At 36.0% G+C, this 14775-nt stretch overlaps 1 protein-coding gene across 2 annotated transcripts; it reads right to left on the bottom strand.

Annotated features, from left to right (window-relative positions):
- Positions 1-2496: 2496 nt before the first annotated feature.
- Positions 2497-12506, bottom strand: LOC136205528 (MACPF domain-containing protein CAD1-like). Of its 2 annotated transcripts, XM_065996166.1 has the most exons (8): positions 12368-12506; positions 11781-12220; positions 10738-10976; positions 10463-10658; positions 10303-10380; positions 9516-9699; positions 9208-9371; positions 2497-3248 (listed from the first exon to the last, which is right to left on the bottom strand). In XM_065996166.1, exons 2-8 carry the CDS (start codon positions 12048-12050, stop codon positions 2607-2609), a joined length of 1773 nt encoding a protein of 590 aa, XP_065852238.1. In that variant the 5' UTR covers positions 12051-12220; positions 12368-12506; the 3' UTR covers positions 2497-2606. The 2 variants fall into 2 exon arrangements, with proteins under 2 accessions (XP_065852238.1, XP_065852237.1); XM_065996165.1 differs by having other exon boundaries at positions 11781-12488.
- Positions 12507-14775: the final 2269 nt, after the last annotated feature.

Genomic DNA, 14775 nt, shown 5'->3' with positions numbered 1-14775 from the left:
CATAATGCATTCATGTATATATACTAATTATAAGAAACATGATTCATAAAAATTTATATCAGAAACAATAAATAAATGAGCTCAGAGTGTCAAATACATTATAAGTTATAACATAAAATATAATTATAACATCATTAATGATATCCGATAATCCCCATTCTTTCAACATGTTCACTAAATACCTTGGGGGATAATACTTTTGTCAACGAATCCGCAACCATAACATTTGTGCTAATATGTTCAGTTGACACTCTTTGTTGCTGAACTTCTTCTTTAACAACAAGGTATTTAATTTTCATATGTTTAGCACCTTGCGAATACTTGTCGTTTTTAGAAAAAAAGACTGTTGCGGAATTATCATAGTAAATTTTCAGCGGCTTGACAATATTATCGATAATTTCAAATCCTGAAATAAAGTTCCAAAACCATAATCCTTGAATTCTGGCCTCAAAGCATGCCATGAACTCAGCTTCCATATTGGATGTACCAATTATTGATTCTTTTGCACTCTTCCATGAAATTGCTTCTCCAGCTAATTGGAACATATAGTCGAATGTGCATTTCCTCGTATCCACCTATCCTCCATAATCTGAATATCCAATCACTTTAAGATGACCAGATCTTTTATAAGTGAGCATATGATCTTTTGTTCCTTGAAGATGAGGCAACACTTTCTTTGCAGCTTTCCAATGATCTAGTTTTGGGTTACTTTGATACCTGCCTAGTATTCCGACAGCAAAACTAATGTCTGGTCTGGTACAAGTCTGTGCATACATCTAGCTCCCAACAATAGATGCATAAGGAATATTTTCCATTTGACTGGGTTCCAATTCATTCTTTCAACATTGATCGAGACTAAATTTATCTCGTTTCTGAATTGAAACGACACTTGTACAACATTTTTCTATCTTAAATCTCTCTAGGATCTTTTTAATATATGCTTTTTGAGATAATCCCAATAACCCTTGTGATTTGTCACGAAATATTTCTATTCCAATTACATAGGATGTCTCACCCATGTCTTTCATTTCAAAGCTTTTAGAGAGAAATTCTTTGGTTTGATGTAATAAACAAAGTTCGTTAGTTGTAAGCAAGATATCATCAACATAAAGAACTAGAATTTTAAACCTACTCTCATTGATTTTCATATATATACATCGATCAGTGATGTTTTCCTTAAATCCAAAAGATGTGATGGTATCATTAAATTTAAGATACCATTATCGGGAAGCTTATTTTAGTCCATATATTGACTTCTTAAGTTTACACACCATATTTTCCTTTCCTTCAACCACAAATCCTTCTAGTTGAACCATATAAACATCCTAATCTAAATTCTCATTTATAAAAGTGGTTTTCACATTCATTTGGTGGAGCTCCAATTCAGGGAGGTAGATGAGGGTGTGCAAGGAGCCCTTACGCACAGGGCCTCAAAATTAGAATGGCCCCAAAATTTAAGACGTGGTTAGTTAAATATAGATATTAGCTTAAATTGAAAAAAATAATAATATAATGTAATAAGATTTATTTACACTTTTTCCCTCTATTGAATGCATATGTGATTTAGATATTCAACTATTCAAAATTCACAACCTTACTATTCATTCATTCATTTCTTTTTATATTTTCTTAATACAAAATTTTATTAAATATTAAAAGTTTGATGAAAATTTAACATAGAGGCTCCAAAAAGTTTAAAACAGCCCTGCTCCAAGTCATAATGAGCTACCAATGCCAGAATAATAATTCTAAAAGAGTCATTTCTAGAGACAGGTTGAAGTCAATACTCTCTTTCTGAGTAAAACCTTTGGTAACGAATCTGGCCTTGTAACGTTCAATATTGCCTTTCGAGTCACGTTTAGTCTTAAAGCACCTACACCCAACTGGTTTACAACCTTCTAGCAATTTAATAAGATCCCAAACTTTGTTATAATCCGTTGATTTCATCTTTTCTTTCATGGCATCTAACCACTTAGTAGAATTGTCACTTTTTATAGCTTGTGAAAACGAAACTGGATCAATATCGATTCTTTCATCGAATTCTGTTTCTTACAGATAAACCACGTAATCATTAGAAATGGAAGATCTCATTTCCCTTTGGACACTTACAATTCTATTTGATGTATATTTAATCTTTCTCTTGTCAAACAAAATGCAATAAGCCCTAGTAATTCCAGAATCTCATAAAAAGAAGTGTTGGGATGGAACAAACCAATTACGTTTATACTATGCGACTGTGAAGAATTAGCTTAAAGCCGAACCAAGTCTCTCACTTGTAACTCTTCAGGTATTGGCATTTAGGAAGACCTGATATTGCACATTCAGAATTGTAATATAAACAAACAAACTACTGTTAAAGATAGAGAGATTCCCCAAAAGACTCCTGACTTCTTTATATATATGAACAATCACATTGAGAGGCATTCCCTACATCCATCCTTCCATTGCTAAACAAAGAGAAACTAACTTTCTCTACAAAATTCACAGCTTAACAAAGCAAACAGAATTGGCCCCTCCCTGTCTCTCATATTACTCCAAAAAAAACCTACATATAGTTTCCATATAGCATATGCATTCAATTACCACAAAAAATCACATTTTTAGGCTCAATAATTCAGCAATGAGTATTTCAATCTCAAACTAATTTTACCTTTCTCCACACCAAGCTTTCCTCCAGTAACCAACCAATGACCTGGAGGATCTTGTGGCCCTTTACTCGTCTCCGACGTATCAACGAACTTTATCAACTTCTTGCTCACGGTGTTGGTGTTTTCTACTGACGCTGAGCTTGAGTCACCACAATTGCTATTATTTACAGATGCTACTTTACTTGAATTTTCATTTGGGGCATGATCCCACAGAGATCTCCGTACTGTGCAACCAGGTAACCTCGAATATAGAAGTTTCATGTATAAAACATTTCTAGACCCAAAATCCCACACTCCTAGCTGTGCTCCTGTAACTATGTAGACACAAGAGAGATCACCTATAAAGCTATCAGGGTGGTTCTCGATTGGTGCAGTGCTTACATGGGAGAAATTCTTCCATTTTATCGGCTCAAACCATCGACTATCCTGCTCCTCAGGTCCCTGCCACTTGGGGGCACCAATGGGAACATGGCTATCCCAATATGGAAGAAGAATTTTTGGAAGATATGTCAAGTGTTGAATATGAATGCTAAGTCGATTTTGCTTCACTCCTTCCAAAGATAATCGCATGCCTGTTACAGGCTTGCGTCCAACTGATATCTGCAACAAGCAATATGGCAAAATCAAAATTAGTTTTTTTGTTATGAGATTTACCAGTTTAACTTGGTCTGCCTCAGTTTTTAATTTATAATACAAATACTTGTAACAGGATTCTTTCTTTAGAGAACATTCTAATTTGACATCAAAATGTCTTAGAATTATTTTGTCCCAAGCATTTAAACTTTTAATTGTTACACAAAGAAACTGGTTAGGAACTAGTAAAACACCTAAATTTCAGTATAAATCTGATTAAATGGCATAATTTTAACCTTAGACCATTAAACTATCACTAAATGATACAGAATCAGCAACCCATTAGCCATTCAGCCTTCATAAAAATTCCTCAAGCCTTATATTCATTGATGGTCACCAAACAAGCTCCACACTTATAAAAATGTTGAACTGCTCAAGATTGATAAGAATGGTACAAAGTGATGCTGCTTGGTTTTTCAATTTTTGCTTCTAGCAGTAAAAGTAAATTTTGTTTCTAAGTGGATAGTGAAGGAAGATAGAGATGCAATCACTCACTCTAAGAGTAAGGCCGCGAGCTAAGTAGCTATGCAGGAAGACCAGGAAACCTAGCCATTCTACTTGGGGAAGATTCAATTTTATAATACCAGATATACAAGAGAGAAGCTCAATCAGTTGAAAGAATAACCAGAACAACAGGTTTTCTTTTTCGCTTTTCTTCTACTGATGCAGATAAGATAGAAATTTCTTCCCCTTGAACTTTGATTTTTTTCTTCTATTTTCTGAATGTCATACTACTTAATCATTATTATATATCATGAACTTCCACGCATTCAATGTTAAAGAAGTGGATAAAAGTATAAAATAACCCTAAACTTCCTAAACTTGGCATGTTTGGACAAATAGACCCAAATCATCTTTTCCAGCCAAATTCCACCACAAACTTGTCATGCTTGGAGGGATAGCCCCTTTGACTTGTGTGTATCACATCTTCCATAATTCAAGCACGTAAAAATCAACACCAACTACTGATAGAGAAAGACCTATTGCTAGATCAAATTATGAACGAGCCACATAATTGGCAGGGGTATTCTAGAAGAAAGGAATGGTGAAGAGTGTGAGAGATCAACAAGAGGTTTGGGAAATTAGTTATTCTATAGGGGTTGTTGAGTTGTACTCTGCTATAAGAGTAATTCAGGTTATACAATAGGGTATTTTAAGGAGAGAACGGGGTGGGGAGAAGTAGGCATAATTCAGTGTACTCCTATTGAGTTCGGCTCTGCTCAGTTTGGGTAGAGAGGGAATCCTTTGATGCAGTGGGGTTCAGTTCATCTCAAGCTCAATTCTATCTTGTATTTTCTTTGATTTCCAGTGTAGCACTTTTTCTCGGATCTAAGATCCTTCTTAGTTATCAGTATCAGAAGAGTTCATTAATCAAATAGCCTATATCCTACGATGTACGGAAACTCATCATGAAACGCGTTTCAGCGTTTCCAGTAGATGTGGGAAACGAAAACTCTCAGAAACTGATTCGGAATGTTTCTGTAACTACCCAAAATATGAAACACATGCCTCAGTTTTCAAACGATTTCCTCTGCTTATTTCGACTAAAATTCAACAAATTCAAACTTTCTATTTTGCAATTCTTATTCAATCTAAGATTAGGAAAATTGAAACTTCCTGTTTGACTTATAATTCCTTCCTTGTATCCCTCAATTTAAAAAACTTCCTATATTTCTTTCTCCTATAATTCATGTCTCTTGAATCTCGATTTCTTCATTTTGTTCTTCGTTCTTGTTTTATTAAATATATTATTATATTCATATATTTTTAATATTTATAAATATACCCCTAGATTTTTAATATTTACACATTTCCCCCACGTTTCCCTTTCTTATGTTTTTTAGAAATATCGTTTCCCGGTGTCCGTTTCCACTTTCATTTCCGTTTCCGTGCAACATAGCCTAGTAGAGGCTATCAATGTAATTTCGTAACTATAACTAGTTGGTGCGCCTGAATAATCAAAAGAACTTCTGTTTATACATTATACAGAAATTTTGTTTATACAACCTAGTTTTTTTTATTCTGCGAATTGAATAGAATCGTTAAGTCGAATCAGATTCGAATACCACAAAAAAAATTTCAATTAAAAAATGAAATAGATAGGGAATGAAAACAATCAAAAATTGAAAAAATAAGGTGAATAAAAAAACATCTTTATGTTTTTTCAACTCTCTAGAAATGAAAGAATACACCTCCTCACAAAACAACAAAATTAAATTTAAAAAATCAAACTATTAATTCAACAAATAAGTAAATTAGAAATGTTTGAATTGGAGAAAGAATTAATCAATTTTGTGTTAATTAGACTAAGATTAAGTGGTGGAAATTGCAAGGAGATAATCAACAAAAATTTGTGGATGAGATGACCAAAAAAGATGTTTGGACTTGTAATATGGATTTAGATATAGATTCGACATGGACTAAGATGGAGCATAGTATAAGGGAAGTAGCGAAGGAAGTTCTAGGGGAATCTAAAGGTAGCATGCCACCGGGTAAGGACACATCTTGGTGGACAGAAGAAGTACGACAAGCAGTAAAGAGTAAGCGAGAATCTTATAAAATATTGGGGAAATGTAGGAGTGACGAGAACTACGAAAAATACAAAGAGGCTAAAAGGGGAGTGAAGAAGGTCATACGAGATGCTAGAGCAAAGATGAATCGGGATCTGTATACCAGATTGGATACGAAAGAAGGGGAAAGAGACATATATAGAATTACTCGGATGAGAGATAGAAAGACGCGAGATCTCGGAAAAGTTAAATGTGTGAAGGATGTGGACCAGCAAGTCCTAGTTGGAGATAAGGATATCAAGGAACGATGGAGGTCCTATTTTGATGACTTATTTAATGGAGATCACAGACAAGATGTGGGAGATATAAGTATCCATCACGATATGATAAATCATGAATGCCTGCGGAGAATTCAAAAAGGTGAAGTCAAAATGGCATTAAGTAAGATGAAGTTGAAGAAAGCAGTAGGACCTGATGGCATCCCTATTGAGATTTGGAGATGTTTGGGAGAAAGAGGAATCGAATGGTTGACGACGTTCTTCAACAAAATTTGGAGAAGCAATAAGATGTCATCAGAATGGAGGAAAAGTATCTTAATCCCTTTGTATAAGAACAAAGGCGATGTCCAAGATTGTGCCAACTATCGGGGAATCAAATTAATGAGTCACACTATGAAACTTTGGGAGCGAGTGATCGAACAAAGGCTAAGGAGGACGGTGAAGATCTCGGAAAACCAGTTTGGCTTTATGCCGGAAAGATCAACTATGGAAGCCATCCATCTAATGAGACAATTAATGGAGCACTATCGAAATAAGAAGAAAGACTTGCATATGGTTTTCATTGACTTGGAGAAAGCATATGATAAGGTACCAAGGGAAGTACTTTGGTGGGCCTTGATAAGGAAAGGCATTTCGCGGAAATATATTGACATCATAAAGGACATGTATGAGGGAGCATGCACGAGTGTATGTACTAGTGTTGGGAAGACTGAAGAGTTCCCTATTACGATTGGAGTGCATCAAGGCTCCGCACTAAGCCCATTTCTTTTTGCCATCGTTATGGATGAACTAACAAGTTCACTTCAAGATGGTATACCATGGTGCATGCTGTTTGCAGATGATATTGTGTTGGTTGATGAGACGAAAGAAGGAGTGGAGAGGAAGTTGGAACTATGGAGACAAACTCTAGAATCTAGAGGCTTTAAGTTGAGCCGAAGCAAGACGGAATATTTGGAGTGTAAGTTTAGCGGCCATAGGAGTAGGGAGGCAGGGACAATCACCCTAGATGGGAGAGTTGTTCAGGCCTCGGATTGCTTCCGGTATTTAGGATCTATTATCCAAACGGATGGAGAAATAGATAGAGATGTTGCTCATAGGATTAAAGTCAGTTGGTCGAAGTGGAAGAGTGCTACGGGTTTCCTTTGTGACCCCGGCATGCCTAATAGATTGAAGGGGAAATTCTACCGGACGGCAATTAGACCAGCATTGTTATATGCTATGAAGCACGGACTCTTCCCCAGGGTCGCCGTGGCCGTGTCGGACTCGCCGGACTCGGCGGCGACTCGGCGGGACTCGGCAGTGACACGGCCGGAAGATGGGACTCGGATGGGACTCGGCAGTGACACGGATGGGACTCGGCGGGACACGGATGGGACTCGGCTAAGGTGAAAATAGGTAAAAATTAGGGTTCCTGCGATTCACAAATCTCCTGCAATTTCTTTCGCCATTCTTCATCTGCAATTTCTTTGAAGAATCTCTGCAAGATTTTCTTTCTCTCTCTATTTCTCCTGTGATTTGCGATTCATTCCTCTCCTGCGATTTGCATTCGCGATTCATTTCTTCATCTCCTGGGACTCGCGATTCATTTCTTCATCTCCTGCCTTTCACGATTCTTCCTTGTTCATTCTTCATCTCCTGCCTTTCACGATTCGCGATCCATTCTTCATCTCCCTTGTTCAGTCTTCATCTCCCTTGCTCCATGACTAACCAGTCTTATCTCCCTCCTCTAATTTCAGACTTGGTTTTTTCTTCAGCCAAGCAGTACAAATATATTTTTATATCTAATATATGTATAATTAGCAAGTTTTTTTATATATTTTTATATCTAATATATATAATTAATTATATAAATTTGCCGTGTCCCGCCGCACCCGTGTCTCGTATTTTCTAAAAATGTCGTTTGCTGTGTCCGCACCCGTGTCCGCACCCGAGTCCGCACCCGAGTCCGTGCTTCATAGGTTATATGGTACGGAGTGTTGGCAGTGAAACATTGCCACATCCATAAGATGACGGTGGCGGAGATGCGTATGTTGAGATGGATGTGTGGTCATACGAGAAAGGATCGGGTGAGTAACGAAATAATTAGGACAAAAGTAGGAGTCACATCTATTGAGAATAAAATGAGAGAAAACCGACTAAGGTGGTTTGGCCATGTGAGACGTAGAGCGCTTGATGCGCCGGTTAGGAGAACCGAAGAGTGGCAAAGGGATGTAGTGGTGAGGGGTAGGGGAAGACCTAAGCAAACTTGGAGGAGGGTGATCGAGAGTGATATGAGTTTACTGGGAATTGAGGAAAATATGGTAGTGGATAGGACGGAGTGGAGGGAGCGAATTTGTGTTGCTGACTCGACTTGATTTCACGGTTTTATATGATGGTTCATGTTAGCCGACCCCGAATCATTTCGGGACTAAGGCTTTGTTGTTGTTGTTGTTTGTATGTTACTGGATAAGAAGATATGTTCTTGTTTTGCTAAGAGATTTAATGTTAATATCTTAACAGAAAAAAAAAATGTGATACACACGTGAAAGACAGGGGTCAAATTGGCTCTTCAATGTGGCCTGAAAAGTCGATTTGCCCCAAAATGAACATGTGTATAAATTTGATCCTTCCATCCTTTTTGGTCAAATTACTCCGAATTTTTGACATGCGTGGCCATTAGAAAATTGACAAGTAAAAAAAGGAAAAAGAAACATGAATCATGATGACTTGTGTCATTTTCTATTTTTTGGCTAATTTGACAAAAAATACCAAGTTCTGACTAAAATGGTAACCAAAGTTCATTTTGAAGCAAATTGATCATGGCCAAATTGTTTCTTTATCCGCGCGAACTGAGGGGCTATATATCCACGTTTGGAGTGAAAATTGAAAATGTGCACTATGTTGGTAGTGGAATTTGGCCAAGTGTGCCCAGTTCAATGTAGGATTCGACCAGAAAAGATAATTTAGGTCTATTTGTCCAAACACGCAAAATTTGGGGTTGAATTTTTACATTTATCCAAAGATATATATTTATGCCAACATTCCAAGCTATTTGTAAGAATTATACAGCTCCAAATTTTCGTGAAATACAAGATGCTCATAGAATAAAATAATTTGAGCTCTGAATCTCATGAAGAAAGGCCATGAAAGAATGTGTACCTGCTCCTGGCTTACAAAAAGCTTTGGTCCCATCATGCTGAATTGCAAAGATGGGCAAACAGGTTCCTTTCTCTGGTGACCAGGAAAATTTTCTTGGAAAGGAGCCCATAATCGAGGAATCTGAAACTCCAGAAAATATCTCAACTCTTCAATCTTAGGCTTGTCTGGGCACAATTGTAAAAAAAAATGATGTCACAATCAAGAAGAGTGCTCTTAACAATACTCATACACTTTTCACAAAAAAAAAAAAAAAAATACTCATACAGCACAGCATATTAGAAACTAAGCAGCAATCTTCTGATTCTTACATTCAAGATATAGACCAATAGCGCGCGTCAGATGCTCCTTTCCAGGTATCCCACCAAGGAGATCTATGATCGGAACAAAAGTCATCTCAATGACATCAGGAGAGGATTTTACTGTTCTGGCCCAGCGGGTATGATTTTGTTCCAAATCATCTCCTCCTCTCCTCCGAAAAATAACTGTTACATCCTGCATAAATTAGAAACATCAAGAATTCATATACTTATGGCATCATGTTGATTCAACAGAATAGATCTAGGACTCTAGAAAGCGATTGATGAAAAGAAACTGTCTAAACAAAGTTGACATTGCCACTCCTGCACGTAAATACTTTGGTCACAAGAAGAACCTTCTTGGATGCATAAAAACCTGAAATTTAAGACCACATATCTGCTTTGGCAGCAACTTACATCTGGATCCCTTCGATGCCATGAAATCATGCATGGAATTCTTAACAGTTAGAGGTATCTTCGTGGTCAAACATGCAAACTGAATTATTGGACTGATGAAAGTGAAAAGCGAGGACCGAAACAGATTCATATCATAGTCAGTCCGTCTCATATGATTTACTGATTCAATAGCTAACCCAACCATGGTAATCAGAAGATGTTCAAATGGAGAAGCAGGATTCTACATAGCACTTGACACGCATTTTTCTGTATAACTTTGACACTAGCTAACATATAGGCTGATATAATAATGACAAAACTGAAAATTTTCTACTGATAAAATGTGTCACCGAAAAAGGGAAACAGCAATTCTACATAGACAAATTTAATGACAGTGGCATACTTCTTTTCCAGTAAGATATGGAGTATTTGTGGGTTGTGGATATATCCCTTGGCTGTTAAAGATCCCAGAATCGCCAGCCTGCATAATTTAAGAATGACTTAAAATAAGCCAACAGATCATAAAGTTAATGGTCATAAATCAAAAGAATTCTGGAACTAGCCTTATCCTTGAATTTCATAGGACCTGAACTTGTATGACTCTCTGCATCAGAGAACCTCTGATTCCCAATATCCTGAACATAGCTTTTAACATCCATGGTAGGCAAAGGGGATGACAGATGTTGTTTAACATATATCATATCCTTACCACCAACGGTTACAGAAGTGATAACATGAGTTCCAAAATTTTCGATAAAACTGCCAAAACAAATAAGTCATAATCAACAACAGTTTGAAGCCATGCAACCATTTTCCCACAAATTATAAGCATTCATACCTTGCCAATGATGAAGGGTCCCAACAAGTTGGGACAGCCCGTTTAACATTTTCCTGCAACACTAATGGGGATCTCATTAGTTGAACCTTGGCAAGTGGAATATAAAACCCATCCATAGCGAGGGTTTTTGTAGCTCCCGCATCAATATGCTTTGTACCAGTGAAGCTAAATGCAGAATTGAAGCTACCAATTGGAAAATTCCCAGATATATCAGCCTTCTGGTTGAAGTATTCCATCATCTAAAGTGATCCATAGAAAGGGTAAATTAGAATAACTCTAAAGGTCCACAATTTACGTTGAAGCACCAATCGTAAACATATCAATGAAACCCACGGCAACAAGCATATTACAAATTATTATTATTATTGTATACATATATATATTTTAATCTATAAAAGTGATTGTGTTTATGGTATCAATATAGTAAGAACCAAGAGAAAATAGCTTCCCTCATCACTACCCCATTTGGTAAGAGTTAAGGCGAAAAATAGAAGCTTAGGAACAAAGATTTGCAGAGAATAATAATTAACATGAAGAAATGATGACATGAGAAGGTGCAGACACATATAATCACCCAGGAGAAACAAATTGCTATAAAATGTTAAAAGAGAAGTTCTATTTTCCATTTACAAGGTATCCCAAATAAACAGTGATGGAGAATGGTGATAGCAACAAATAGAGACAAAACCTAGCCTACTGGTATCATTTCTAATCCTGGGTTGCATTGCCAAAATTAGAAAATCATGCTTTTTACCAGGCTCAAGTTCAAGTTTCCATTTTAAGGCGAAGGAGCTCTTTCATCTATTTACATGATATATGTGTCCAACCTGACAGGTCAAAAAAAATCTAAACATTAAAAATTCTAGGCAAGGTGCCCTCACTCACTCCCACTAAAACCCAATTCAAAAACCTTCAGCCCCAACTTCATTAAGCTATCCTGTATCAGCTAACACAATAATTCAACCACCAATCTCCAATCTCCAAAGCACATAGCATAAATTATAAAAGAAACAAAGAGACACAGCATAATTAGCATATCATACCTCATGGAAACTTTTGACGCCAGAACTCTGGCGACCCTGAGATTCCAGAGACTTGTTAATGTCTCGGGAAATATTGGGCAATTCAACATCATCGTATAAGTATAGATTCCTAATATGTTCCTCATCAATCTGGACCAATCTAGACCCCCCAATTCCTTTACAGTACAGCAACCTTGTATCGAAGTTGACATCAAATCCTCTTCCTAGAGCCTGAACTGAGTTCATCGCTGTATGCATGGCTGCCGCATTTCCAATTGCATTCTCCCCCATTTCTCATCACAGAGCTCCCAACCTTCCGATTCCCGTCAAAACCCCAGCTGCCGGTTTGGATTTTTTACCTTCATGAGTCCCAGCCCCTCCAGCAATTGAAAGGAAAACTTTGAGAAATCGATAATCTTAAAATCAGAAATTAATATCCCCCGAAAACCAAATCTTGTTCCCTGTACAGTTTCCGGTGATAAAAGAAGGGTTGACTCTTCAAATAAGATTCTGAATCGAAAATCTATGAAGAAAACTTGATTAAAGTATAAAATATATGCAGTGTATCTTCTCTGGATCTTGAGTCCAATGGAAGATTTTATCTTTACCTTTCTACTACTCCGTCTCTGCTCAGCTCTTCCCTTTCTCGTCTTCTATGGGTAAAAAATAAATAAAATAATATTTGTCTTCGCTGTACTTGCTCTTTTTCTTTTTTTCCTTGTATTCTAAATAGCTATTGACTTCCAGTCTTAAACGTGAGTCTATAATTTTCAATTTTATTCTTCCTTTTAAGGATAGGGTGATGTTAGCGTGTTTCTATGCCTAGGAGTTTGACTGTCGAATTTTTAAAGATTATGACGCGTGTATCATTCTCTCATCAAACGGTAACCAAATGCACACATTTTTTTATATAGAAAAAATATATAACCAAAAATCAATACATTTAGGCTCGGGACTGCCGTTCAATTGGACCCTAGGGACCAAATTGTATTTGAACCTTCACCATCGGATTAAGCTATAACGTAATCGGATAGTGTTAAAATTAGCTAATTAAATATTATTTAACTGATTTTTTTCTTTTTAATAATTAATTTAATCAAGTATTCCTAAAAATAAGGATATGTTTCCCTAGTACAGAAAGAAAGAACGATGGAGAGAGAGAGAGAAACCACCATTTTTATAGCTTGGATGGCAGTCTTGTTCCGAACCAGCGAATCTCACTTATGTCTCTGGTTTCTCTCGAAAACCTCTCTAGAATTTCAAGACATTTTCTAAAAATACCAGTCCTGCTCGAGAAATTATTTTCAGAAAAAACAATGTAATTTCAATGGAAAAAACATCTAAATCCTCAATGGAATTTCTGTGAGCTTTTTTTCCAAAAGCAATGGAATTTCTCAATATTAATTTATTTGAGATAAGTGTAATAACGAAAATTGATCTGAGTATGAACAATTCAAGAAATAGCCATGTCTTCCATAAAAAAAAATATGCCTAAAATAATCATATCAACAATGAAAAATGGTGGTTTCTCTTTCAAAAGCATTCTTCTTCTCTCTCCATGGTTCTTTCTTTCCTGTCTCAAAGGGAAACACATGTTTATTTCTAGAAATACGATTAATTATTAAAAGGAAAAAAAAATCAGTTAAATAATATTTAATAGGCTAATTTTAACACTGTCCGATTACGTTATAGCTTAATCTGATGGTGAAGGTCCAAATACAATTTGGTCCCTAAGGTCCAATTCAACGAGACTGTTAGGCTCGGTTTGTTTGTGGATATGAATTAAAATATTTATTTATTAAAATATAATATATGAAAAATTTGAGAAAAACATTTTACTAATAAATAAAACATTTTCCATATTTTTTACAACTTTACTTCATTTTTTTTCTACTCTTTGAAAATAATAATCACCAACCACTTCTTCATATTTTCTGGCATTTTAGCCAAACACCGAACAATATTTATTTTCCAACAAATGTTTTTTTACCCAATATTTTCAGCAAATAAACAGGACTTAGAGCATAAGCAATAGCGAAGAAAGAATCAAGAGTGGAGAGAACAAGCTGTTCAAGCTCAGCTTCGGTCGCCTAGTATGATGAATGTTGTGGTAGACTGGAAGCAGAAACTGGTCATAGTCAACTACTATTAGTCAGCCTTCAAAATGTATACGATGAAGGAGAGGGGTGGTAGGCGCTTCACTTGTTGGGCTTCAATCCGTTTGTTTTTGCCTCCTCTAATGAGAGTATAATGGGGCGAAATTTGTTGTTACTTACCAAATTAAGTTGTAATAATCATTAATGGACTTTTTCTGATTCTAGTGTGTTATTTATTTTGGTAAATGTTAGCGATATTTTAGTTTTATGCTAATTTTCAACCTTAAACACGTGTTGATTTGGATACGGACATGCTATGGAAGTTAATTCTCAAAATGTAAGTAAAGCTTTTAGAAAATAAATAAGTTAATGCGTCTAAAACTTGAATTCTAAAACTGCAGTGATTAAATGAAGGATTCAAGGACTGAAAATAAAATAAAAATCCCTCTTAGGTTTCTAGCTTCACTTATAAAAGCTCAACTAGCTCAATAAAATTTCTATGGAAATGAAAATGAACACCAAGAAATTCTTTTTAGGGTTAATTAGTAATCTTGTCCATTTGAATGGGGTTCATAACATATTTGATAAATTTCCCTTTTATCTTACCAAATTAGACACTTTCATCCATTTTGGACAAAATACCCTTATTTCTATTCACCTTATTCCTCAAACTCTCAAACGTCTTCTTCGCCATCCCAAACCAAGATAGAAAAAAGTCAAAGAAAGCCACAACCAAAACCAAAAGAAGAGATAAAATATTTGTATGAATGTCCTTTGAATTTGGTGTTCTCAGGAATATGTGTGATGAGTTCGGGTTCGTTAGATTAGAGGAAAACATTTATTGAAGTATTCTAAATTTTGGAAATGAAACACAAAACAGGTGAAGTTTTCTAGTAGAAACGGTATGCTTTTAGCTTATG

The sequence above is a fragment of the Euphorbia lathyris genome, chromosome 9 (assembly GCF_963576675.1).
Source record: "Euphorbia lathyris chromosome 9, ddEupLath1.1, whole genome shotgun sequence".
Taxonomy (NCBI): domain Eukaryota; kingdom Viridiplantae; phylum Streptophyta; class Magnoliopsida; order Malpighiales; family Euphorbiaceae; genus Euphorbia; species Euphorbia lathyris.
The sequence above is the reverse complement of the archived record's forward strand: the minus strand, read 5'-3'. Positions and strand labels throughout refer to the sequence as shown.